At 44.2% G+C, this 25539-nt stretch overlaps 2 protein-coding genes across 4 annotated transcripts in view; one reads left to right on the forward strand and one right to left on the reverse strand.

The window, feature by feature from the left end:
* On the reverse strand, nucleotides 1-14608 carry PUS7L (pseudouridine synthase 7 like). 2 transcript variants are annotated; one of them, XM_068170297.1, is made up of 9 exons: nucleotides 14425-14608; nucleotides 13355-14295; nucleotides 12523-12682; nucleotides 9717-9912; nucleotides 8246-8344; nucleotides 6419-6500; nucleotides 4011-4288; nucleotides 1985-2038; nucleotides 1-926 (listed from the first exon to the last, which is right to left on the reverse strand). In XM_068170297.1, the coding sequence occupies exons 2-9, from the start codon at nucleotides 14250-14252 to the stop codon at nucleotides 603-605; spliced, it is 2091 nt and encodes a 696-aa protein (XP_068026398.1). In that variant the 5' UTR covers nucleotides 14253-14295; nucleotides 14425-14608; the 3' UTR covers nucleotides 1-602. The 2 variants fall into 2 exon arrangements, with proteins under 2 accessions (XP_068026398.1, XP_068026397.1); XM_068170296.1 differs by having other exon boundaries at nucleotides 13355-14432.
* IRAK4 (interleukin 1 receptor associated kinase 4) overlaps nucleotides 14025-25539 on the forward strand; it is a 26164-nt gene continuing 14649 nt past the window's right edge. The window contains exons 1-8 of one of the 2 annotated variants that reach the window (XM_068170305.1): nucleotides 14025-14863; nucleotides 15163-15332; nucleotides 16737-16882; nucleotides 17630-17827; nucleotides 19743-19903; nucleotides 20214-20278; nucleotides 21508-21622; nucleotides 24261-24370. In XM_068170305.1, the coding sequence (XP_068026406.1) occupies nucleotides 15172-15332; nucleotides 16737-16882; nucleotides 17630-17827; nucleotides 19743-19903; nucleotides 20214-20278; nucleotides 21508-21622; nucleotides 24261-24370 (956 nt within the window). In that variant the 5' untranslated portion in view covers nucleotides 14025-14863; nucleotides 15163-15171. The remainder of the gene's footprint in view (nucleotides 14864-15162; nucleotides 15333-16736; nucleotides 16883-17629; nucleotides 17828-19742; nucleotides 19904-20213; nucleotides 20279-21507; nucleotides 21623-24260; nucleotides 24371-25539) is intronic. The other variant, XM_068170304.1, reaches the window with a different exon arrangement.

Below are 25539 nucleotides of genomic sequence, written 5' to 3' on the forward strand. Positions count from 1 at the left end.
GAAAGGAAAGGAAAGGAAAGGAAAGGAAAGGAAAGGAAAGGAAAGGAAAGGAAAGGAAAGGAAAGGAAAGGAAAGGAAAGGAAAGGAAAGGAAAGGAAAGGAAAGGAAAGGCGAAAGGAAAGGCGAAAGGAAAAGGAAAAGGAAAAGGAAAAGGAAAAGGAAAAGGAAAAGGAAAAGGAAAAGGAAAAGGAAAAGGAAAAGGAAAAGGAAAAGGAAAAGGAAAAGGAAAAGGAAAAGAAAAAAAGATTAGATACACTAAGTTACTGCAAACATTTTTCCAGGATTTAAATTTGCAAGTCAGACATCAATCCAGGTATGAAATTCATGCTTGCAGCCCATGGTTTCTTTCACTTCTGTTAGACCTGCATAGTCTAACACATAGTTTTACTCCAGTGCATCCCAGGGTTTGCATTTAAGGCTTTCAATGCTTTTGGAATATTCCAAATGATTTTGGTGGGGTTTCTTCCTTACCCCTATGAATCTCAATCTGCAAATGTTTCTTGTTCCTGGCTTAAACCTGCTACTCTCCCTTATTTTCTTGGCATTATACATGAAATAGCACCATTGTATAATATTCCTATAACTGTTCATTAACCAAAACCTTACAAGTCACATTTCATTATTTCTCTCAGGCAGACTGTTGCATAACATGAAGGATCAAGGTCAAATGATATATGAAGAGCGATTTTGGATTCATTCAGATCATTGTCTTCAATTTCAATTCCTTTTTCACTGCCTTCCAAAAAATAGGACAGATTCTGGACATGTTTTAAAATGGGTCTGTAACATCCAGGTATATTCAGCTGTAGTGAAGGCACTCTGAATTTGCACATCTGCAGCTCATCCTTAGAAAGTCTTTCATGGTACCATTGCCCAACTTTATTACTGGGATACTTGATACTATGTCCCACCATTGGAAGAACGACCTTCAAAGAGAAAAATAAAGCAACAAACATATGTGAAATACAGCACACTAATTCACCTTTAAATGTGATTACTATTTTATATATGTCTGAATCTTGAAACAGTGAAAGAACAGCTTCCTGTGAAATGAAACTGTGCAAGGCAGGTATGGGGGATGTAATTAAAGCAAAAAAATAATCAATGTATCGAGATTCCTAACACAAACTAGAAATGTACTAACACAGTATCACAGTATAACTAAGGTTGGAAGAGACCTCGAGGATCATCGAGTCCAACCTATCAACACAGACCTCAGGACTAGACCATGGCACCAAGTGCCACATCCAATCCCCTCTTGAATACCTCCAAGGGTGGTGACTCCACCACCTCCCTGCGCAGCACATTCCAATGACGAACGACTCGCTTGGTGAAGAACTTTCTCCTCGCCTCGAGTCTAAACCTCCCCTGGCGCAGCTTGAGACTGTGTCCCCTTGTTCTGGTGCTGGTTGCCTGGGAGAAGAGACCAGCCCCTTCCTGGCTACAACCACCTTTCAGGTAGCTGTAGAGGGCAATGAGGTCACCCCTGAGCCTCCTCTTCTCCAGGCTAAACAATCCCAGCTCCCTCAGCCTCTCCTCATAGGGCTTGTGCTCAAGGCCTCTCACCAGCCTTGTTGCCCTTAATAATACGAAATTCCTTGCTTGCTGGAAATGAAACAGCAATAAATACATTACTTTGCCTATGCAAGACTTCACAACTATGTCTTCTGAACCTTCCAAAGTTAGAAGGTCATCTACCCTTGAATGATTTTTCCCAGCAGACTGAAGAAAAATCAAAGTATTTACATTCAGCTTCAAGATAAATACTGCTAGACTGCAAATGATGCTGTACTTACTTCCATTACAAAGCAAAGACTCTTTTTTCCTGTTTGTTATGAGAGTGGAGATTAGTTCACATGTATTTAGTGTGCATTCTGGCAAGGAAGAAGCCTGCCCTAGTTAACTTAAACACACAATTTTAAAAACAAAATCATTTTAGTCAAACAAAGAGATCAAGAACTCAGAATTTTTCATGCAGACTTACTTGGTTTATAGAGTATTTGTTAGCTGACTCTTCTGAAGCAGTGACTACATGAACCTGACAAGACATTTTAGAAGTTAAATGAAAAAAATACCCACCACAAAACTTTAAAGAAATACACAAGTTTATTTTAGGAATTATGCACGGTGCTCCCAAACTCCTAAAGGACTCTAAGGTTATCTGAGTAGTACAAGGACAATAATCTATTTCAGAAATCAGTCATAGAACCAATAAGGTTGGAAAAGACCTCAAAGATCATCAAGTCCAACCCGTCACCCAAGACCTCATGACTACTAAACCATGGCACCAAGTGCCACGTCCAATCCCCTCTTGAACACCTTCAGGGACGGTGACTCCACCACTTCCCTGGGCAGCACATTCCAATGGCTAACAACTCTCTCTGTGAAGAACTTTCTCCTCACCTCAAGCCTACACTTCCTCTGGTGCAGTTTCAGACTGTGTCCTCTTGTTCTGGTGCTGGTTGCCTGGGAGAAGAGACCAACCCCCTCCTGGCTACAACCACCTTTCAGCTAGTTGTAGAGGGCAATGAGGTCACCCCTGAGCCTCCTCATCTCCAGGCTAAACAATCCCAGCTTCTTCAGCCTCTCCTCACAGGTCTTGTGCTCAAGGCCTCTCCCCAGCCTTGTTGCCCTTCTCTGGAATGTTCAAGAGTCTCAATGTCCTTCTTAAATTGTGGGGCCCAGAACTGGACACAGTACTCAAGGTGTGGTCTAACCAGTGTTGAGTACAATGAAAAATGGTAGAGATGCTCCATATAAAGGAATCTACTTACTGGTAAATGGTAATTAGTAAACTATCACTCCAAACTTGCATGCTTTGAGTTTGAAGTTAATTGTGCCAATACAATCTTGTGCTATATGAGCAAGAGTAAAAATACAACGAAAAATGTTTTTTTTATTAAATAGGAATACTAGACATGCTGGAGGGAAGGGAGGCCATCCAGAGGGACCTTGACAGGCTGGAGAGGTAGGCTAAAGCCAACCTCATGAGGTTCAACAAGACCAAGTGCAGGGTCCTGCATCTGGGTCGAGGCAATCCCAGGCACAAATCCAGGCTGGGCAGTGACTGGCTGGAAAGCAGCCCTGAGGAGAGAGACTTGGGGGTGCTGGTGGACAAAAAGCTCAACATGAGCTCTCAGTGTGCACTTGCAGCCCGCAAAGCCAATCAGATCCTGGGCTGCATCAGGAGAAGTGTGGCCAGCAGGTCAAGGGAGCTGATCCTCCCCCTCTACTCAGCTCTGGTGAGACCCCACCTGGAGTACTGTGTCCAGTTCTGGAGCCTCTATTACAAGAGGGATGTGGAGGTGCTGAAGCGTGTCCAGAGAAGGGCCACAAGGATGATCAGAGGGCTGGAGCACCTCTCCTATGAGGACAGACTGAAGTAGCTGGGGCTGTTCAGTCTGGAGAAGAGAAGGCTCCCAGGTGACCTCATTGTGGCCTTCCAGTATCTGAAGGGGGCCTACAGGAAGGCTGGGGAGGGACTTCTCAGGATATCAGGTAGTGATAGGACTAGGGGGAATGGAATGAAGCTGGAGGTGGGGAGATTCAGGCTGGATGTGAGGAGGAGGTTCTTCACCATGAGAGTGGTGAAGCCCTGGAATGGGTTGTGCAGGAAGGTGGTTGAGGCCCTGTCCCTGGAGGTGTTTAAGACCAAGCTGGATGAGACTCTGGCCAGCCTGATGTAGTGTGGGGTGTCCCTGCCCATGGCAGGGGGGTTGGAACTAGATGATCCTTGTGGTCCCTTCCAACCCTGACTGATACTATGACACTATGAATATACCTATCTTAAACTCAACAACTCCCTACTGAATTTGATACCTCTGCTTTTCATTTTATTTGATATACTCAGTTACATCACTCTTTTTACCTTTCTCACTAAAGTAAAAAAGTTTAATGAATGAACCAAAATACAAGCAGTAGAATATGGTCTGAGTATGTATTCAAGTGCATTCAAGCTTTTTTTTTCCCCTTTGTTATTTTTAAACAAGAACTACTTTGTGAAGACTCACCTTTTCATTCAGGGAAATGTTTTCTCCACTTTCTTCCAAGAAGACAAGATCACCCTCAACAACTTGTGAACCATAAATCTTCAGCCTATACGATGCTGCCTCATTCCAAATTTTACTGCAATAAGCATGGACGTAGAATATGCGCATGGAATGAGGAATGCTGAGCCAGCCTTTGGCACAACCTTCGTAGTTTACACCATAGCGATTTAGAGCTCGTAGCAACATCTTCTCTCTCACTTTAAATTCTGGCAGCAGTGTCAGTGCACCCTTTGCATCTTCTGATACAAACAAAAAAAACCCAACCAGATCAGTTTCACAGTATCACAGTATCACAGTATAACTAAGGTTGGAAATGACCTCGAGGATCATTGAGTCCAACCTATCAACACAGACCTCATGACTAGACCATAGCACCAAGTGCCACGTCCAATCTCCTCTTGAACACCTCCAGGGATGGTGACTCCACCACCTCCCCGGGCAGCACATTCCAGTAATGAACGACTCACTCGGTGAAGACCTTTCTCCTCACCTCGAGTCTAAACCTCCCCTGGCGCAGCTTCAGACTGTGTCCCCTTGTTCTGGTGCTGGTTGCCTGGGAGAAGAGACCAACCCCTTCCCGGCTACAACCACCTTTCAGGTAGTTGTAGAGGGCAATGAGGTCACCCCTGAGCCTTCTCTTCTCCAGGCTAAACAATCCCAGCTCCCTCAGCCTCTCCTCATAGGGTTTGTGCTCAAGGCCTCTCCCCAGCCTTGTTGCCCTTCTCTGGACACGTTCAAGTGTCTCAATGTCCTTCTTAAACTGAGGGGCCCAGAACTGGACACAGTACTCAAGGTGTGGCCTAACCAATGCAGAGTACAGGGGCACAATGACCTCCCTGCTCCTGCTGGCCACACTATTCCTAATGCAGGCCAGGATGCCATTGGCCTTCTTGGCCAGCTGGGCACACTGCTGGCTCATATTCAGGTGGCTGTCGATCAGCACCCCCAGGTCCCTCTCTGTTTGGGAGCTCTCCAGCCACTCTGACCCCAGCCTGTAGCTCTGCATGGGATTGCCGTAGCCAAAGTGCAGCACTCGGCACTTGGACTTGTTGAATGCCATCCCATTGGACTCTGCCCATCTGTCCAGTCGGTCGAGGTCCCTCTGCAGAGCCTTTCTACCCTCTAACTTACTAACATCTGCTCCTAACTTGGTGTGATCTGCAAACTTGCTGATGACTGACTCGACCCCCTCATCCAGATCATCAATCCTTGAATTTCCATATATTGCCTGCCAGGAAAAAAATACTCTGAAGAAGATGAAATTATCAGGTAGGGAAAACTGGTGTCAGTCTAACCTCTTTATGCAGACTTTCAGGTTACTATTGTCTTTCCTTCAATGTGTCATGTAAGGCAAAGCTCATCTGATACACCTATGAATGCAGTCCCATAAATGATATTCTGTTTCATGCAATAAAAACTAAATTGTGATTCAGCTATTCAGTGTAGTTTGCTGATCCTGTTCAAAATGTTCTGCTTCATGTATTTTTCTCATCACAAGTGATTACCTGACATAGGCTTTTGCATTTTGCATTTATCTTCTGCTTTCAGAAAAAGGCAAGTAACTGTTTTCAGAGTCCACATCAATGCTTTTCTATACATCACACAGCAATGCACAGCACAGAATGATTCATCGTGTCTTGTGAAATGAAACACTTGTGCCTCTTGGAGCTATGTATCAGAGTGCAAAGTAGGCTAATAGATGTGGAATATTTGAAAAGAAAAGTAAATCTGAAATCAAGAGCAACTCCAACTTTTTAGTTTTGGAGAGAAAGTTGAGTGTTTAAAACCAACAAATTGGACAAACATAACATTTTACTCAGCACACTTCTGCCTTTGACATCTTTTGTTGATTTTAGCTCAAGACAGAAAGAAGGTAGATCACAGGAAAGCACAGAAGAGATACATGATTAAAGGATGTAAAAGCAAAGCCCAAAGGTGCAAAAACCCAAGAGCTAAGATTCTTACAGAAACCTCAGAAAATTAGATGCTCACATGTACTAAGTGCTGAACAGGAGGCTGGATGCCTCATTTCTGTATATGTCCTTTATTAGGAAGCAGTTTATATTCCACAAGCAGACAGATGGAAGGAGGCCAAAACTGCTTCGATAAAATTATCTTAGTCTTTTCCAGCATTATGCTATACAGCATTTATGAGTACACTGTCTTGCACCTGAAGTACATCAGTCTTCCACTATTTTGCACATTTAGGGCCTCATCCAAGTTTTAATTGTGCAGCTGTACCGAGTTTCATAGCATAAGCTGTAAGTGCCATAAGGCAGCAGCAAAATAAAAACTATCTGTGCAGCAACATCTTACCCCCTCACAATACTTACCCCAAATAAACACACAGACAATTTAACTGGACATACCAGTTTGAAGAAAGTATCTTTTTGCATTATTCACAGGGTCATCAGTATCTTCAGGTGTGAAGAATAACTTCACAGCTTTCACCTTTAAAGAACAATATTATTTTGTTTCACTTCAATGTAATTATTTATCAACTAAACAGACAAACATGCATTCAACTGTATATCAACATATTCTGTATGCACTCAAAATTATCTGAGTTCTTTAAGGTCAAAGTCAAATATTCCCTTTCACAGAAGAGGCCATGAATAGTAACCAATGTTTTGTTTCAGGCTAAAGATATGTTTTAGTTGCACAGAAGACACAAGACAGCTCTTAGAGCTCTATAAGAAATCAGTCGTTCTTCTTGCACATCCAGTTAGAACTCTTCCAGTTTGTAATGCCATCATTCAACCCTGAACAGGGAGGATCCTTCTTTCCCTTCTGCATGTTTCATGAAAGATTTAGACTGTAAACTTTCCACAGTCTTACACAGAGGGGCAACAATCTTTATCTTTTAACAACCTTTGTTATTTGCAGCACCAGCAAAGCCACACAATTTGCTAGCACTTTAACCCATGGCATCTGGCTCCTGTCCTCCTCTGTACTGGTCTCCCCTGAGCCTGGAGAAGAGAAGGCTCAGGGGAGACCTCATTGCCCTCTACAACCACCTGAAAGGTGGTTGTAGCTGGGAGGGGGTTGGTCTCTTCTCCCAGGCAACCAGCACCAGAACAAGGGGACACAGTCTCAAGCTGCACCAGGGGAGGTTCAGACTCGAGGTGAGGAGAAAGTTCTTCACCGAGCGAGTTTTTCATCATTGGAATGTGCTGCCCAGGGAGGTGGTGGAGTCATCGACCCTGGAGGCGTTCAAGGGGAGATTGGACGTGGCACTTGGTGCCATGGTCTAGTCATGGGGTGTGTGTTTATAGGTTGGGCTCAATGATCCTCAAGGTCTCTTCCAACCTTAGTTATACTGTGATACTGTGCAAGCACACACACTGGCACATTTTTTAATATAAATAGTAGTTTCTACATGTTTTAAATTGAAAAGTAACTGAGTCAAGACTAGAGACTTTAAATCACTATTCTTCAGGGACTGGCACCTTGTACCAGCTGCTAGCATATCAGAACTCAAAATGCCAGATCCATCAACAGTAACTTTTATGGGCTGCCCTCAAATCTTGCTTCTTCTTATATCTGGAGGGTAGGTTTTCCTGACTTTTCTCTGAATCAAAACACAATTAGAAAAAAAGGATATTCAAGTGGTAGTGTTTGATCCTGATTTAGACCTGTGCCAAGTACTATACCATACACATGGAAAAGCATATGATTCTTATCTTCTGTATTATTACTTAAGAAATAACTTCTTCTTAGCTTACATGGGAGAAATTGCTCAGAACTAAGACTTTGGGAAAGTAGCCAAGGAATAATGGAAAGCAGCATTCTCTTCTATGTGGCACACAAAATGATGTGGTACTGAAAAAGCAAGTCCTTTCATGTGATCCCATGTAACATCTTGTGACATTTAAGAGAAGTATATAGACCTCCAGCAGAATAAAGAGGCTACAAGTTAGGAGGCAATCAGGACCACGACTAAAATTTGTATAAGGATTGCTTCATTTCAATGAACAAAGCTGCATCTCCTGTTCAAAAGAGAATTTTTGTTTCATATTAAGATCTCCATGCTTATGCTATTGTCAAAACTGATCTTGCAATTACTTCCAGCACACACATGCATTTATCTCGAAAATAAAATTGTTCACTGGTTAGACCAACTCCAGTGCTAGAGAACTCAACATGAACGTGGCATTGACTTGACAGCAGCTACTTATATTGCAACATTAAAATACCATCTTTTCATTCAGTAAAGCCAATCCTATCTGATCCGTCTGAACGTTTTGTCCTTGTCCAAATCGCTGAGGTCCATAGTAATTCACAAACCCTTTTGTCTGCAATGATAAAGAATAGAGATGTTAAAAGTGTGCAAGCACTTTGAGGTAGGTACAATTAGTATGACTAAGCATACAACACATGCATCTGCATTCACACCCAAAATGTATACAAACTGGGTGTGGTTTTCTTTTCATTGAGAAGTAACATGGAACAAAAGTGTAACTGATGATTTATTATGACATCTTAGCACCTAAATTAGAGATATCTAAAAAGATATTTCTAAATATATTTTTCTAAATATCTATTTCTAAATACAAACTGTGTGGTGCAGCAGACACGCTGGAGGGAAGGGAGGCCACCCAGAGGGACCTTGACAGGCTGGAGAGGTGGGCACAAGCCAACCTCATGAGGTTCAACAAGACAAGTGCAGGGTCCTGCATCTGGGTCGAGGCAATCCCAGGCACAAATCCAGGCTGGGCAGTGACTGGCTGGAAAGCAGCCCTGAGGAGAGAGACTTGGGGGTGCTGGTGGACGACAAGCTCAACATGAGCTCTCAATGTGCACTTGCAGCCCAGAAAGCCAATTTGATCCTGGACTGCATCCTGGGCTGGATTGGTTGATGGGTTGGACGCGATGATCTTGAAGGTCTCTTCCAACCCGGTTTATTCTGTTCTATTCACACAGTTTACACAGTTTAAGAGAAGTGTGGCCAGCAGGTCAAGGGAGGTGATTCTCCCCTTCTACTCAGCTCTGGTGAGACCCCACCTGGAGTACTGCATCCAGTTCTGGAGCCCCTATTACAAGAGGGATATGGAGGTGCTGGAAGGTGTGTCCAGAGAAGGGCCACAAGGATGATAAGAGGGCTGGAGCATCTCTCCTATGAGAACAGACTGAAAGAGTTGGGGCTGTTCAGTCTGGAGAAGAGAAGGCTCTCCTCAGCAAAATCCTCTGAGTTTCAGAGGCTATTCTTTCTCTCCTACAGACATTTCACATCTTTATGCGAGAAAGCCAGCCATGCATGTTCCTCACATGACCAAATAAAGCAACCAGTCGACCATGCAACTATATTAGTTCAGCCTGTCAACTGCCACAGTGAAATACATCACTTTGGTTTGCCTTTAGATCTATACAGCAATATCTCATACGTCCATTCTCCTTTTCCATCTGTCTTGCTGTACCACTCCGGGGTCTAAAGTCTTTATCACAGAATGAATTCACTTACAAACCCTCCTTGGAATGCAACTTAATTCCTGTGATTCCTTAAGTAATGCAGGAAAGACATAAAATAGCCAAAAGCATCAACATGGGGAAATAGTGCCATTATCATACTACTGCAAGCAATTTCCTTAAAATATTGTTTTGTTTGGGCTTTTTTTTACATCAGACAATGAAAACTCTTCATTATTGGCAACCACAAAGCTTTCTTACCTTTACATTTTCCATTGCTTCAGATATTCTCTCTTTCAGCTCTGCAGAGGAGTCATGACTGTGACGTTTGAGATCTCTCACCACTATATCAAAGTGATTGCCTTTCAGCTGACCAAGTCTAAGGTGCTGGAATGTGGAATGTATGTTGTGTATTCTCATTCCCTTTTTTTCCATTTTGCTTCCAATTTCTTTCAACCTGCAAAAATAAGTGGGAGAAATTATGAAACGTCCTCTACTAAGGCTGTCCAGCTTCTAATAAATGTCTTCTTCACCTTTGCACTCATGAGGTTCAATAGGAGGAAGTGCAGGGTCAAGGCAATCCCAGGCACAAATACAGGCTGGGCAGTGACTGGCTGGAAAGCAGCGCTGAGGAGAGAGACTTGGGGGTGCTGGTGGACAAAAAGCTCAACATGAGCTCTCAATGTGCACTTGCAGCCCGCAAAGCCAGTCAGATCCTGGGCTGCATCAAGAGAAGTGTGGCCAGCAGGTCAAGGGAGGTGATTCTCCCCCTCTACTCAGCTCTGGTGAGACCCCACCTGGAGTATTGTGTCCAGTTCTGGAGCCCCTATTACAAGAGGGATATGGAGGTGCTGGAACGTGTCCAGAGAAGGGCCACAAGGATGATCAGAGGGCTGGAGCACCTCTCCTATGAGGACAGACTGAAGGAGTTGGGGCTGTTCAGTCTGGAGAAGAGAAGGCTCCCAGGTGACCTCATTGTGGCCTTCCAGTATCTGAAGGGGGCCTGCAGGAAGGCTGGGGAAGGACTTCTCATGATCTCAGGTAGTTGATAGGACTAGGGGGAATGGAATGAAGCTGGAGGTGGGGAGATTCAGGCTGGAGGTGAGGAGGAGGTTCTTCACCATGAGAGTGGTGAAGCCCTGGAATGGGTTGTCCAGGGAGGTGGTTGAGGCCCCGTCCCTGGAAGTGTTTAAGACCAGGCTGGATGAGGCTCTGGCCAATCTGACCTAGTGTGGGGTGTCCCTGCCCATGGCAGCGGGGTTGGAACTAGATGATCCTTGTGGTCCCTTCTAACCCTGACTGATATTATGATACTATGATACTCTGAAATTAACACCACTTTAAAGACAATTGATTAAAAAAAGATTGTTTTCAGAAAATCAATTAAATGCAGAGATAGAATTCTTAAAATTGAGTTACAGCCCAGAAATACTTCATTTGCACCTATATTCTATAGCTCAACAGATACTGGAATGAAGCAATTCACTGAATGTTCCCAAGGCAGCCACACTGAATTTTGCCTTTTGTTGTTGTTGAAAAACAAGTAGTCTACTCTTCAGTCCTAAAAATCTGCTTTTCATTAAAAAAAACACAAACCAACCAACCAACCAACCAAAAAACCCCAAGCCAAACAAACAAAGGAAAAGGAAAAGTAATGTGCTCTAGAAGACTCCCAAACACAATTGCTCTTTTTGGGTCAGCCTGAACAAAAACAAACTCAGCACACTGATTCTCTGGGTGTGCTTACACATGCTTGTAATTGGAAACACGGCTGACAGTTGAAGTATTTGCCCTTAAAGATATCTACCCAACTTCTTTGTTCTCAAGTGTAAGCACTAGTCATTCAAATAGAAGGCTACTTTCAGCATAGGAGCTTATAGTCTAAGCAGTATTTTAGGAATAAAGAATTTATGAAGTTATTTATATTCCCTGTTATGGTAGTGGCTTGGAAGCATTTAACTATTTTGCTTAATCTTTTAAATATTAAGGCAAATTTTTAATTACTTCTTGAACAACTGGCCCAGTTTGCATCTGCACCTTGAGCACTGTGTCCAGTTCTGGGCCCCTCACTTTAAGAAGGACATTGAAACACTTGAACGTGTCCAGAGAAGGGCAACAAGGCTGGGGAGAGGCCTTGAGCACAAGCCCTATGAGGAGAGGCTGAGGGAGCTGGGATTGTTTAGCCTGGAGAAGAGGAGGCTCAGGGGTGACCTCATTGCCCTCTACAATGGGCAGGAAGAGACCTCGAGGATCATCAAGTCCAACCTATCAACACAGACCCCATGACTAGACCATGGCACCAAGTGCCACGTCCAGTCTCCTCTTGAACACCTCCAGAGATGCTGACTCCACCACCTCCCTGGGCAGCCCATTCCAATGACGAATGACTCGCTCGGTGAAGAACTTTCTCCTCACCTCGAACCTAAACTTCCCCTGGTGCAGCTTAAGACTGTGTCCCCTTGTTCTGGTGCTGGTTGCCTAGGAGAAGAGACCAACCCCTTCCTGGCTACAACCACCCTTCAGGTACCTGTAGAGGGCAATGAGGTCACCCCTGAGCCTCCTCTTCTCCAGGCTAAACAATCCCAGCTCCCTCAGCCTCTCCTCATAGGGCTTGTGCTCAAGGCCTCTCCCCAGCCTTGTTGCCCTTCTCTGGACGCGTTCAAGTGTCTTGATGTCCTTCTTAAACTGAGGGGCCCAGAAGTGGACACAGTACTCAAGGTGCAGCCTACCCAATGCAGAGTACAGGGGCACAATGACTTCCCTGCTCCTGCTGGCCACACTATTCCTAATCATCTGTTCAAAGTACATTTGTAATGATTTACTTTTACTTTTGTAGCTATATAAAGCTGTTAAGTTGTCTGTGGACATCAAGTCAATATACAGCTCTAGATGTATGTTGTATATACAATGCTAAGCTGTATATGCCCTAAAGCCAAAAAAACATTAGAGCCATTTCCAGGAGAAGGGAAGACACATCAATAAAAACACTTCAGAAGACCAAACCACATCAAAACTTACAAACATACAAACCCATGTGCTATATGGAATGCACCCAGACTGTAAATACCTCTCAGGAGTCACCTTCTTCACAACCATAGGTTGGTAAGTAATAGCCTTCTTATCTTTGATGCCAGTGTAACTGAAGTCTGAAGGAAGGACACCAAGTTCAGCAGCCAAGAAGCCAATTGCTTCTAGTGTTTCTAGATTTTCTTTCTGAAGGGTGAAAGCTGAAACAATCAATCATTTTAGAATGAGTAGGAATTTTCACTTCTAGCTCGTATGGGTGTTCTGTCATGACAGATAGGCAGGTTCTTCCCTTCAAACTGTAATAAGATGGAAACTGCAAAGAAATAGCCCTCCAACACCACAAAAATAAAGGAACTTCAACTTTTTCAGTACTGAAAATGACACAGGACACAACACTCAAAACAACCAGAAGCCCCTGCTGCTTTTAAAAATAGCATTAGACAAAATGTAACACAATTCAACCAACTCTTATTGACCCTTTGCTAGAAAAACTCTTTATATCAGAAACTAACTGCTTTAAGGAATGCAATCATGAACCAAATTTGGCCTTGTTAATTTGTACAATATCTAGATGCATCTTCTAATATGCTCCAGTTAGAATGAAGGCAAAGCCAGCGCACAGGGAGCAGCAGTGCTACAAGCAAAGGAACTGTGGTCATTATCATTGAAAAGTTTATGTAAAATGGTGCAGTAACTTCATTCATTCATCTCATTCTCCAGTGATGTAACTACAATGCAGTAATAATTACACTTATTTCAGCATAAACAATGGGTCAATCAGGCTTATTGATCATGTAATAGTGATCACGAGTCTCAGTCTTACTAAAGAACACCGTAACACCTGGCACTTCCACTACAAATGTAGTATTTACCTGTATAAAGATCTTGTTTTTCCTGGAAACCACCACCAGACCTCTTTCTGGGCCAACTTCTTTCTCGAAATCGTACTGTTATTGCCATATTTGGCTGATCATTGACATCTGTCACTGTAAAAGACTTTGTTTCTAAAAGTTTTCCAAACCTTCTATTGATGAAGTGGTGAACTACTTTTCTGTGCTCTTTGTTTCCATCAGGCTCGAAGGAAAATGTAGAGTTTTCTACCTTTGCATCTAGAAATCTAAAGAAATCACTCGTTTCCTTTTCAGTCACTAACTGACAGAGTTCTCTGTAATCAGCATTTCCTTTTACAATCATCTCATTGTCCTTGGTAACAGTGATTAGAAAGGGGAATTTCTGCCTAACAGCACTGTGTAAATCAGCTCGATTTTTCTTGTCTAATACAGGTCCCAGGGAGAACTCCCCAGTGCTGGGATCAGCGTTACTTTCCGAATCCCACAGGTCCTTCAGATCGCAAGCAAATTTATGAAGCAGTTCACTCTTGGGTTTGCCCAGTAAGGAGTCAAAAACACTGGCTTCTTCGAGGCCAGATTCCAGCTCAGCATCCCCCTCGCGGCGTGTTTCGCTGGGGGATGCGGAACACTCACTTCCTGCCCGGCTCGGGTGGCGCTCCGAAGGGCTGGGGACACAGCCACCGCCACAGCCCGCGGCACAAAGGCCGGGAGGCTCCGTTCTCAGTTTTTTGGGCTGCTGCAGGCACAGGCTACTTTGTTCTAGCAGCGCTTCGCTGTTTTTGTGAGGTGATTCAGCCCGGATATCCCTAAGTGCGTGCTGGGGCATCTCGATTTCTGTCACTATGAAGTCACTCGGTGAGTTTTTGATAGTACCGCTGAAGCCAACGTGGTCAGTCACGTAACTGAAGGAAAGCAGCATGGTTCCTCTGCCTTCCCTGGCTCCCAGGCAGAAACCAGTACACCTGAAAGTGGAGAAAACAAAAAGAGGAGGTAGGAAAGTTAAAAAAAAATAAATAAAATAATAAAATTAAATTAAGATCAGGCTGCTGAAGGCCAGGCGGCAGTGCAGCACGGAAGTTAAGCGGCACTACCTCCCCCACCAGCCGTCACGGGCCTAGGCGCACCACTCGCCCTTGCCAGCAGACGCCAGGCTTTCCGACAGAGCCGCCAGGGGGCGCCAAGACCCACCCAGTCCCCACGGGAAGACTGGCTCGTGGAGTGTACCAACTTCTCCCGGCACGCGGGGAAAGAGAGCGACGGATCCCTCTCGGAGTTTCCCCCGTCCCGGCCAGACATGGGGCGGACCGGAGGGGAAGGGGCACGTCCCCGGCAGCCTATAGGGAGGTCGTGCTTCCGCTTCATCCCAACCGAGCCACCGCCTCCGTCCCGGTGACGCCCGCGTCAGAGGCTGGGTCGCTCCCTCTTAAAGGGGAAATGATGCAGTGGGAAGGCCTGACGTGAGGCAAGGCTCGCGGGGCGGAGGCACAGGCACCGCCGCCAGGAAGCGACTGGAATCGGCGGCGACGTGAGGTGAGACGAGGGGAGGGGGAGCGGAGGCAGGGTAAGGTGAGGCAGGGTAAGGTGAAGCAGGTCCCGTGGCGGGGAAGGAGGGGGCGCCCGCCTACCAGGCAGGGTGGGCGGGAGCTGTGTCGCGGGTGCGGCCCCGAGCGGGGCGGGCCTCACTGCGCGACCAGGAACTGGTTGTGGGAGCCGTGAGGAGGGGAGCGGGAGCGGGGACGGGGACGGCTGCCGTCGAGCAGGGCGCGAAGCCTGGGTGCCACGCCGGCGTGGCAAACCTCATCAGTCACCGCGCCGTTTGTGTTCCGTAGGAGCTGAAGATGAGCAAGCCCGTAACGACTTCAACATATGTCCGCTGCATTAGCTACGGGCTCATGAGGCGCCTGGCAGATTTCATCGACCCCCAAGAAGGGTGGAAGAAACTGGCAGTAGATATAACTGATCCCTCTGGTGAAAGCAGATACAACCAGATGCATATAAGGTGCTACGCACAAGTCACGTAGTGTAGTCATGTTTATTTACTGTTACATTGAAATACATGCTGTTGCACATCCTGTTCGTGTAACTTGTTGCCAACAGGGCACTCAAGATAGTGTGCCAACAGGTACTCGACAAGAACTCATTTTACAGTACCATTTCCTTGGGGAACTCAAAGCAATTACTCTTAATTGTTCTGTAGTTAATTTTCCTGACAAGCTATAGCCAAAGAAAATTGACTGAGGAAATGACAATTAATTAGAGACATACACATACATATTTTTAGTGATACACTTTTAGTGTAACTTCTTCTACACTAGAGACTAGTAAACACTGAGTCGTGCATCTTTGTACAGGCACAGCACAAGAGACAACTGGACTGAAACTCCTAGGTTACTGTCCCCAAGAAAACCCAACAAATGTGGGGAGCCCGAGGCTTTAAACTGTGGCAGTGCCAGCAACGAGCAGCGTGAGCAATCTGGCAGTGCAGGACTAGAGCCTGACATGGTGGTAAGCCATGCTCAGCATAAGTGCAGAGCCAGCTAGCAGTGCGGCAAAACAGTGCTGTGCCTGCAGCATGTAACTAAAACAGGACACTGGTAGCTATAAACATGGAAAGTTATCTTGGAACAACAGGACATGCACCTGCGTCAACAACCTCGTTGTGTCGTTAGTAGTTGGACCAATAATCTATAATAGTGCAATGTGTGGTCACTCATAGGGAACCAATGAAGCCATGCCAACAAGGCAGGCCTGCAATACTGGAACAATAAAGGAACAATGCTCGATCATATTGGTCAGCTGTATTGATTCCAATCTGTCATCTATATTAAACTAACAAGTTTAATTTAGAAGTAATGTTAGCAGTACTTTATGAACACCTCATGGCGTGAAAAGTTTGTTGAATCCTTAACCTCTGGAATAGTTTATGAGATTTTAAAATGCATATCTTGGGTTTCCAGTCTTTCTAGTGATACTAGCATTAAATTTTCATTTGCTTTTCTGTAGTAATAATCATTCAGTCAGAATAAGGGATCTCAGTTTCTGTTTAATGCCCCTATCAAAATATTCAAACTGAAGTGTGAGTGACAAAGGATGGAAAGACCACATCATTTTTTTTTTTGCATTTGCTCTGACTTGCCCTCTCTGTTTTGCTGACATTCTCCTTTCTGTTAGTCCTGTATTCCAGTATATTATTGGTCCAGGACAACATTTCAAAGCCATATATGCATAGTTTTACCTTAGCTTTTTCTCATATTTTGCATATTTTTCTCAGGAGTTTTGAATTTGTCTTTTAGCTGTTGTTTCAGAAGATTTGCAAATAATTGTGCAGTACAGTGCTTTCCCTTCTCCACAGTCCTTGAGGTCACTTTTTTTCCTTAATGTTAGTCTTCATTTTCCTTTTAAGGAGATTCGAGGCATTTGTACAAATGGGCAAAAGCCCCACCTGTGAATTACTTTATGACTGGGGAACGACAAACTGTACAGTCGGTGATCTTGTGGATCTACTGCTTAGGAATCAGTTCTTAGCACCAGCAAGCCTTTTGCTTCCAGGTAATTGTTGCTATTCTATGTTTTGTACTGTGTCCTCAATTGTGTAAGATGCTACAATGCTTCACATTAACTTGTCATAGTATCATTCAGGGCTGGAAGGGACCACAAGGATCATCTAGTTCCAACCCTGCTGCCATGGGCAGGGACACCCCACACTACATCAGGCTGGCCAGAGCCTCATCCAGCCTGCTCTTAAACACCTCCAGGGACGGGGCCTCAACCACCTCCCTGGACAACCCATTCCAGGGCTTCACCACTCTCATGGTGAAGAACCTTCTCCTCACATCCAGCCTGAATCTCCCCACCTCCAGCTTCATTCCATTCCCCCTAGTCCTATCACTACCTGAGATCCTGAAAAGTCCTTCCCAGCCTTCCTGTAGGCCCCCTTCAGATACTGGAAGGCCACAATGAGGTCACCTGGGAGCCTTCTCTTCTGCAGACTGAACAGCCCCAACTCCTTCAGTCTGTCCTCATAGGAGAGGTGCTCCAGCCCTCTGATCCTCCTCATGGCCCTTGAGAATCAGAATGGATTAGGTCAAAATAACCTAAAGTGGACTCATTTTTCATTCTACGAACAGTGGAAATAGGAGTTTCGGCTGTAAATAAGAGTCCTGCAGTTCATGCACCGTGGCAGAGTATAACCTTCTTATGATGCTTATGTGTGTATTGACCTTGTAAATGCTGTTTTCAATGTTGTTTTTCTCATTCCTAATGTAGTTAACACTTTTTTCTAAATTCCATTTTCAGAAGCTGTAAGGATGGCAGAAGAAGTTACGTTACCTCTTTCTTCGCAGGAAACTTTGCCTATAGGTGAGAAACAGCTGCCTGTACAGGAAGAAAAAGTGCCATCTGTAAAGCCTGTTTTACCTCAGAGTACTGAGAAGCAACATTCAGCTGCTCCCTGCTCAAGTCAAGACAGTAAAGGATCAGAGTCTAATAACACAGGTAGGCACTTAGTTTGGTAGAATCAAGTGCATTTTTTATTGATCTGTCCTTCACCCTATGTGAAGTAAACCATACCAATGCATTACCCTAATGGCTCTTTTTGTCACCCTGTATCTGTGGGAAAAGACCTCTTGCTTTTGCTCTTGTTCTGTGTAGCTGTGTGTTTAGCTCCCATAATAAGATACCCGAATATGACATCCACCTTGGCAGTAAGGTAGCTACAGTGATGGAAACCTGAATGTTAATTAAATTGCAGTTTATTATGTGCTACACCTAATCCTGTTGCCTTTTTTCAGTACTGGCTGCTTTCTAGACAGTTCCTGGCCAAGCTGTCAGCCCATGGCTTGGACAGCAGCACTCTGAGCTGGGTTAGGAACTGGCTGGATGGCCGAACCCAGAGAGTGGTGGTGAATGGTGTCACATCCAGCTGGCGGCCAGTCAGTAGTGGAGTCCCCCAGGGATCAGTGCTGGGCCCCATGCTCTTTAACATCTTTATTGATGATCTGGATGAGGGCATTGAGTCTATCATCAGTAAATTTGCTGATGACACCAAGCTGGGGACAGGAGTTGATCAGCTAGAGGGTAGAGAGGCTTTGCAGGGAGACCTCGACAGGCTGGACAGATGGGCAGAGTCCAACGGCATGAGATTTAACACATCCAAGTGCCGGGTTCTGCACATTGGCCACAACAACCCCATGCAGTGCTACAGGCTGGGGTCAGAGTGGCTGGAGAGCAGCCAGGCAGAGAGGGACCTGGGGGTGCTGGTTGATGGTAGGATGAACATGAGCCTGCAGTGTGCCCAGGCAGCCAAGAGGGCCAATGGCATCCTGGCCTGCATTAAGAACAGTGTGGCCAGCAGGAGCAGGGAGGTCATTCTGCCCCTGTGCACTGCACTGGTTAGGCCACACCTCGAGTCCTGTGTCCAGTTCTGGGCCCTTCAGTTTAGGAAGGATGTTGACTTGCTGGAACAAGTCCAGAGAAGGGCAACGAAGTTGGTGAGGGGCTTGGAACACAAGCCCTATGAGAAGAGACTGAGGGAGCTGGGGCTGCTTAGCCTGGAGAGGAGGAGACTCAGGGGTGACCTTATTGCTCTCTACAACTACCTGAAGGGGGGTTGTAAACAGGCAGAGGCTGGTCTCTTCTCCCAGGCAGCCAGCACCAGAACAAGAGGACACAGTCTCAGGCCGCACCAGGGGAAGTTCAGGCTGGAGGTCAGGAGGAAGTTTTACACAGAGAGAGTGATTGCCCATTGGAATGGGCTGCCCGGGGAGGTGGTGGAGTCGCCGTCACTGGAGGTGTTCAAGAGGAGACTTGACAGGGTGCTTGGTTGCATGGGTTAGTTGGTTAGGTGGTGTTGGATGATAGGTTGGATGCGATGATCTTGAAGGTCTCTTCCAACCTGGTTTATTCTATTCTATAATGGTTTTTTTAATATGTCAAATCCAGTATCAAGTGACTAAAGATGTTGGAGAAAAGGTGAGTAAAGAAAGCATTCTAGGAAAATATGTGGTTGGTCTCTTCTTTTCTAGAGGTCCACTTTGGGGTTGCTGCCAGAAACGTGATTTGGTCTGGATGCATTTTTACACCTGATGCAATGTGGCGCTCTCTGGGATCTGCATATTTGACTTCTATTCCCTGCATTATAAGTATTAACCAAAAAATACAATTAGAAGGCTACTACAGTACTAGTTGTTGAGCAAATGATACCTAGCTAATTATCTCTTTATTTGCATTTCACATTTTTCCTTTTGTTTGGTGGCTTTATCACAGAGCTGGAAGCAGGGCTCTTCTATGTCAGGATTTGTATGGTAGCAAATTTTTGATTTAGTAGAACTGAAGCAGAAAAATCTCTTCACTACACTTGCTCCTTAAGTGAAAGCATCTCTCTGTGCTCCATGGCAAATATGTCTTTCAGATTTCCATAACTTTTGGTTTCACGACTTGGAAAGTATTACAAATAATTTTGATACGCGACCAGAATCAGCTGGAGGCAATAAACTGGGAGAAGGTGGCTTTGGCATCGTGTTCAAAGGCTACATCAATGGCAGAAATGTGGCTGTCAAGAAGCTTGTTGCTGTGAGTTGTCCTGGGCATTTGTCTTTGTGACTGTGTACGTTATGGTATAGACTTGTTTGTCTGTGGGGAGTGTTGAGTTATACACTGTGCTGGAACATTTGTTCAATACTATTGCATTCTGAGGAATTAAAAACCATCTTCTGATATTTCATTTTTGAGATGAGTAAAAAAAATTACTGTGAGCAGTTAAGTAGATGCTACATGTAACTAATCTAAAGGAAGGCCTACAATTATGGTTGGGATTTTTTCATTAGAAACCCTGCCTTTTAGTGTGTCCAGCGATACTAACATCAAGCACTTCCTTTTGTAGATGGTCGATGTTAGTGCTCAAGACCTGAAAAAGCAATTTGACCAAGAAATAAAAATTATGGCAAAGTGAGTACACTGGTTTATGATAGCATCAGAGGCTTTAATGGGAATCACAGAATTGATTGTCAGGGTTGGAAGGGACCCCGAGAATCATCTAGTTCCAACCTCCCTCCCATGGGTAGGGACACCCACCACTAGATTAGGTTGTCCAGAGCCACATCCAGATAGGCCTTATAAACATCCATCTTCCTGGGCAACCTCTTCCAATGTCTCACCACCCTTATGGTGAAGAACTTCTTCCTAATATCTAATCTCAATCTACCCTCCTCTAGCTTTCATCTATTCCCCCTAGTCCTATCACTACCTTACACCCTAAAAAGTCCCTCACCCACTTTCTTGTAGGCCCCCTTCAGATATTGGAAGGCCACAATAAGGTCTCCTCAGAGCCTTCTCCAAACTGAGCAACCCCAACTCTGTCAGCCTGTGGTCATAGGAGAGGTGCTCCAGCCCTTTGATCATCCTTGTGGCCCTTCTCTGGACACATTCCAGCACCTCCATATCCCTCTTGTAATAGGGGCTCCAGAACTGGACACAGTACTACAGGTGGGGTCTTACTAGAGTGGTGTAGAGGGGGAGAATCACCTCTTTTGACCTGCTGGCCACACTTCTCTTGATGCAGCCCAGAAAGTCAACTGTAACCTGGGCTGCAAGTGTACACTGGCAGCTCGTATTGAGCTTCTTATCCCCTAGTATCCCCAAGTTGTTTTCTTCAGGACTGCTCTCAAGCCAGTCACTGCCCAGCCTGTATCAGTGCCTGGGATTGCCCTGCCCCAGATGCGAGACCCTGCACGTGATCTTGTTGAACTTCATGAGGTTGTAATGGGCTCACCTCTCCAGCCTGTCAAGGTCCCTCTGGATGGATCCCTCCCTCTAGCATGTCTGCTGCACCACACAGCTTGGTGTCATTGGTGAGCTTGCAGAGGTTGCACTCAATGCCACTGTCCATGTCACACTTGCAGATAACTAATCACTAAGTTGCAGATAATGTTAGCTAGGATGGTCTGTTATTTTTGATCCCTTAGCTTTGTCTTTGACATAACTTAATAATTTTCATGTTACTAAGGAGAATGTTTCATATACAGTGTGACTATTCAGTTCTTTTTTTAAGCACCACTATAGAAACATGGCTACATGTGGTAGGGTTGAAATTAAGGTTCAAGTTCCCTGTGCAATGTATTGTTCTCAAATGTTGGGAGTCTTTCAGAGCACATATGAACAGAAATCTTTTGCCATAGGTGTCAGCATGAGAATCTAGTAGAATTACTTGGTTTCTCAAGTGATGGTGCTCAGCCATGTCTGGTGTATGAATACATGCCCAATGGTTCATTGCTTGACAGACTTGCTTGTCTGGTAAGTGAAATCTTTTCTTAGCTTCCACTTGCCTTTCTCTGATGAAGTATAGATGGCTGTGAAATGTCTTTGAAATAGTACTGAACTGTAATGGCCAAACAATGTTTTACTACTTACTTCTGAGTTCTAGAAGACACATGGCACCAAGTATTCATCCAATAAGATTCAATACAAACATTTTACACACAGCAAGCTGTTTAAGACAAAGCAGGCAGACAATACAATGTCATGTACCAGTACCTGAAGCAGTTGGCCAGAACAGAAGTTGGCCTTGCTGTGCTTGAGTGGAGTGGAGCAAAGGGTGCTGCAGTGTTGTTCTTTGTTCTGACATTGGCCTATTGTCTGCTAGTTCTTGAGATTCCACGTTGTGAATTTACCCTTTTTTACTGCCCTTGTGATAGTAGTTCTAACACAGTGTATGAAAGTGTATCTCTTTCTGAAGTGCCTAAATCAATGGGAAATACATATTTTATACCAGTGTTTTGTGTAAATGCACTACTTTCTTCTGATTTAATCAAATGACACAGCTCATAGCCTTGGCCTCTAATAAATAATAAATTGCTTTGATTTTCTTTAGGCAACCTTGTGTATGAAGGATAAACACACTGCTTGTTGCTTGTTAGATATCAACAGTGAGCCAGACTCGAGTGTCCACATTAGTTTGTTGAAAGAGTTCAAATATCTGCTTTTTGTGTGTACTAAGCAAATGCTTAGTATCAATGCAGAAGTGGTACTCTGGGGAACATTTTAAACTGGTGCTACTTCAAGCGCCCAGATCATAAAAAAATAAATAAATAATGTCTTCTTGCTCTTTTCTGTAGTGACCTTCCTGTTTAGAATAAACCTTTATTTAGAACAAACCAAACCAGGTTGGAAGAGACCTTCAAGGTCATCGCGTCCAACCCATCAACCAATCCAACCCACCTAAACAACTAACCCATGGCACCAAGCACTGTTGTACTGGTTCAAGCATTTAATATTTGGAGAAAGAGCTGGCTTAGGGAACTGATCAAGCTGAGAAAAATACTGTTAAAAAATACTTAATTTACACCTGGAGGCATTTGCAAGGATGCACAAATAACGTCTGTGCCAACAGGAAAGAACTGCTAGGGTGAGAATGAGTAGCAGTGACTGGGGAAGGGACTGGATATGTTTGACAGCAGGGCTGTCTCAGGTTAGTTTTGTTGATTTGCTTGCATTTGCAGTTTATTAACTAAATCAGTGTAGAAGATAGACTAAGTTTTCCTTAAGGCAGTGAAAGTCTATCTGTAAAAATGAGCGATGCTAGGCAAGGACGTGTATGAAAATGTTCATCCATGGAACTTTGACCTTTGATCTTAAAAGGTTGGTGGCAATTGAAAGCTTACTGTGTCGCCAGTTCTGGGCTTCTCAGTTTAGGAAGGATGTTGACTTGCTGGAGCATGTCTAGAGAAGGGCTGTTGCCCTTGGTACACAAGCCCTGTGAGGAGAGGCTGAGGGAGCTGGGGTTGCTTAGCCTGGAGAAGAGGAGGCTCAGGGGTGACCTTATTGCTCTCTACAACTACCTGAAGGGTGGTTGTAGACAGGTGGAGGCTGGTCTCTTCTCTCAGGCAGCACCAGAACAAGAGGACACAGTCTCAAGCTGCACCAGGGGAAGTTTAGGCTGGATGTTAGGAAGAAGTTCTTCATAGAAAGAGTGATTTGCCATTGGAATGGGCTGCCCAGGGAGGTGGTGGAGTCACCATCACTGGAGGTGTTTAGGAAGAGGCTTGATGGGGTGCTTGGTGCCATAGGTTAATTGATTAGTGTTGGATGATAGGTTGGACTCGATGATCTCAAAGGTTTCTTCCAACCTGGTTATTTCTATTCTATTCTATTCTATTGTAAAGTAGAAATAGCAGAGGCCTTCACAAAGAAGAGACAAATGATATATAAATAATACTGAATCGAAATCAGAAAGATTCTTCATCTAATAAAGTTGAATAGGTGTGGAATGTGCATACTGAACGTGTGTTCTTGCTAACTTCATTTTGTGACTTCACTGGCACAGACTCTTGTTTGTCACTCTTGGGGCACAGACTCTTGTTTGTCATCTTGTCTGGTCTTTAAGGAGCAAGTCAGGGAGCAGGTAAAATGATGAGATTCTGTAATCTTCACTTGGCTACTGAGAAAATTAAAAAGCAGTTTTGAAATGTAGGAGTTTATACTTCTAAGGTCGCTTTGGGAACATGAATCAAGCTGAACTCTTGAAGTCTTACATCCAACACCTCTGGAAGATTAACCTCTCATTGGTAAAAACTGCTGATTGCTTTTAATTACTTGCATTGAGTTAAAGGGCTCTGATGTCAGTGTTGGTACAAAGTGGAAGATGCAATACCTAAAGGCTGTTCTTTGCAGTGCACTTGACCTGTCAAGTTGTCAGGAACACTTTTTGCTGTGGGTGAATTAATCTAAGGCAAAATGCAGGGGAAAGAAAAATGTGTGCCTGTATTCCCAAGTAAATGAAGAAATGTGTGCTGTTAGTCTTAATGAATTACTTGAAAACTGCAAAACATAGCAAGAAGTCAGTTTTGGGTTGGGGGGGGTTGTATGTTTTGTTTAATGTGAGCATGTATATACTAAATTCTCACCTGTTTGCTTTCCTTGCTTTTTATTCAAGGATGGCACTCCACCAATTCCTTGGAATACAAGATGTGAAATTGTGCAAGGTACTGCAAATGGCATCAACTTTTTGCATGAAAATAATCATATTCACAGAGATATTAAAAGGTAAAAGGTGGTTGTAGTGGGTTGACTACAGCTGGCTACATTTTCCCCTTTTTCCTTTTCACTTTTTGTCTTCTTTCCCCCCCCCCCCCTTAAAGCAATTTTAGGGAGAACAAACTGCATGAAACATTGCTTCAGTCAAGGGCACAATTTTTTTCTGCAAGTGGCTTCCATCACTGTAATCTTGTCTGTGCCACAAGGACATGACCAGTACAGGCTTCTAAAGATAATTATATGAGGCCACTGTAATCTGTTACTATCAGTTATTTGAGTGCTGTGAGGATACCCAGGAGTTCAGCTCTTTCACATCTGCTGCTAATGGCAATGCTGCTGTCAGAGAACATAATGACTTTTTCAAATGGGCAATTTTTCAGATGAAAACCCACCCTTTCCTTTTTCCTATCACATTTCTTCAGAGTGTCTCCTTTGATTTCCTCTTTATTATGAAGACAGTAAAATTACATCAGGCAGGTTTATGAAATTCAGAGTTCTTCAAGGATAATGTTTGTTATAAGAGAACTTTTTCTAGGGATATTGGAGCTTAGGAAAGGTGTGGGGGTTGTGGTTTTGGTTTTCTTTCTGTTTTGGTGAGGTTTTTACCCATTTCTTGATACAGTTGGTTGTGCTATGTTGTGGGTTTTTTAAATACCAAAGCAGTCTAAATCTTTGAAGAAAAGCCCTTACTCCTGTGGATTAAGAAGGAGCAACTGACCAATTTGGCGTCATGGGTGAATGTTCCAATAAGTTTTTCTTGCTTCTGGCAACTCTGCTAAATAAAGGCCACTTCAGTTTTGTGACCTTCCAGCTTGTGAGGAGCAAGCTTTTGCTTCAACTGCTTTATAGAACGTGCTTGCTACTTTGACAATGTATGTTTCTTCTTTTTTCTTCCTTGCTTAAGCCTCTGGACAAGCATGATGGGAAGAGATGTGTTTTTTACCTTTTCTTACTCTACCCTTCTAACTGCTGGGAGTTGATCATATTCCAGGATTGAGATTTGCTTTTTCTTTTGTTTGGATTCCATTTTGCAATCTCTTGCTCTTGCAGTGTGAATGGTTCAGTGAAATTTGTTGGTATCATCAGATAGTGTTGCCACTCCCAGGTAAAACTAGCATGGAGAGACATCTGTTTACTTCAGTCTTCATTTTGCTATGATATAGAGAGACAATCCATAA

The sequence above is a fragment of the Melanerpes formicivorus genome, unplaced genomic scaffold (genome assembly GCF_026170545.1).
Source record: "Melanerpes formicivorus ecotype bairdi unplaced genomic scaffold, bMelFor1.0.p_v2 SCAF_3, whole genome shotgun sequence".
NCBI classification, from domain to species: domain Eukaryota; kingdom Metazoa; phylum Chordata; class Aves; order Piciformes; family Picidae; genus Melanerpes; species Melanerpes formicivorus.

What these genes read in the sequence shown, in the direction of transcription:
- PUS7L (XM_068170297.1), bottom strand. Translation starts at nt 14,252, where the DNA reads ATGCTGCTTTCCTTCAGTTACGTGACTGACCACGTTGGCTTCAGCGGT. An exon ending in AAGAAGGTGACTCCTGAGAG is followed by an intron (nt 9,913 to 12,522) that starts GTATTTACAGTC and finishes TTATTTTTGCAG; the next exon opens with GTTGAAAGAAATTGGAAGCA. An exon ending in AAGATACTTTCTTCAAACTG is followed by an intron (nt 4,289 to 6,418) that starts GTATGTCCAGTT and finishes TGTTTGTATCAG; the next exon opens with AAGATGCAAAGGGTGCACTG.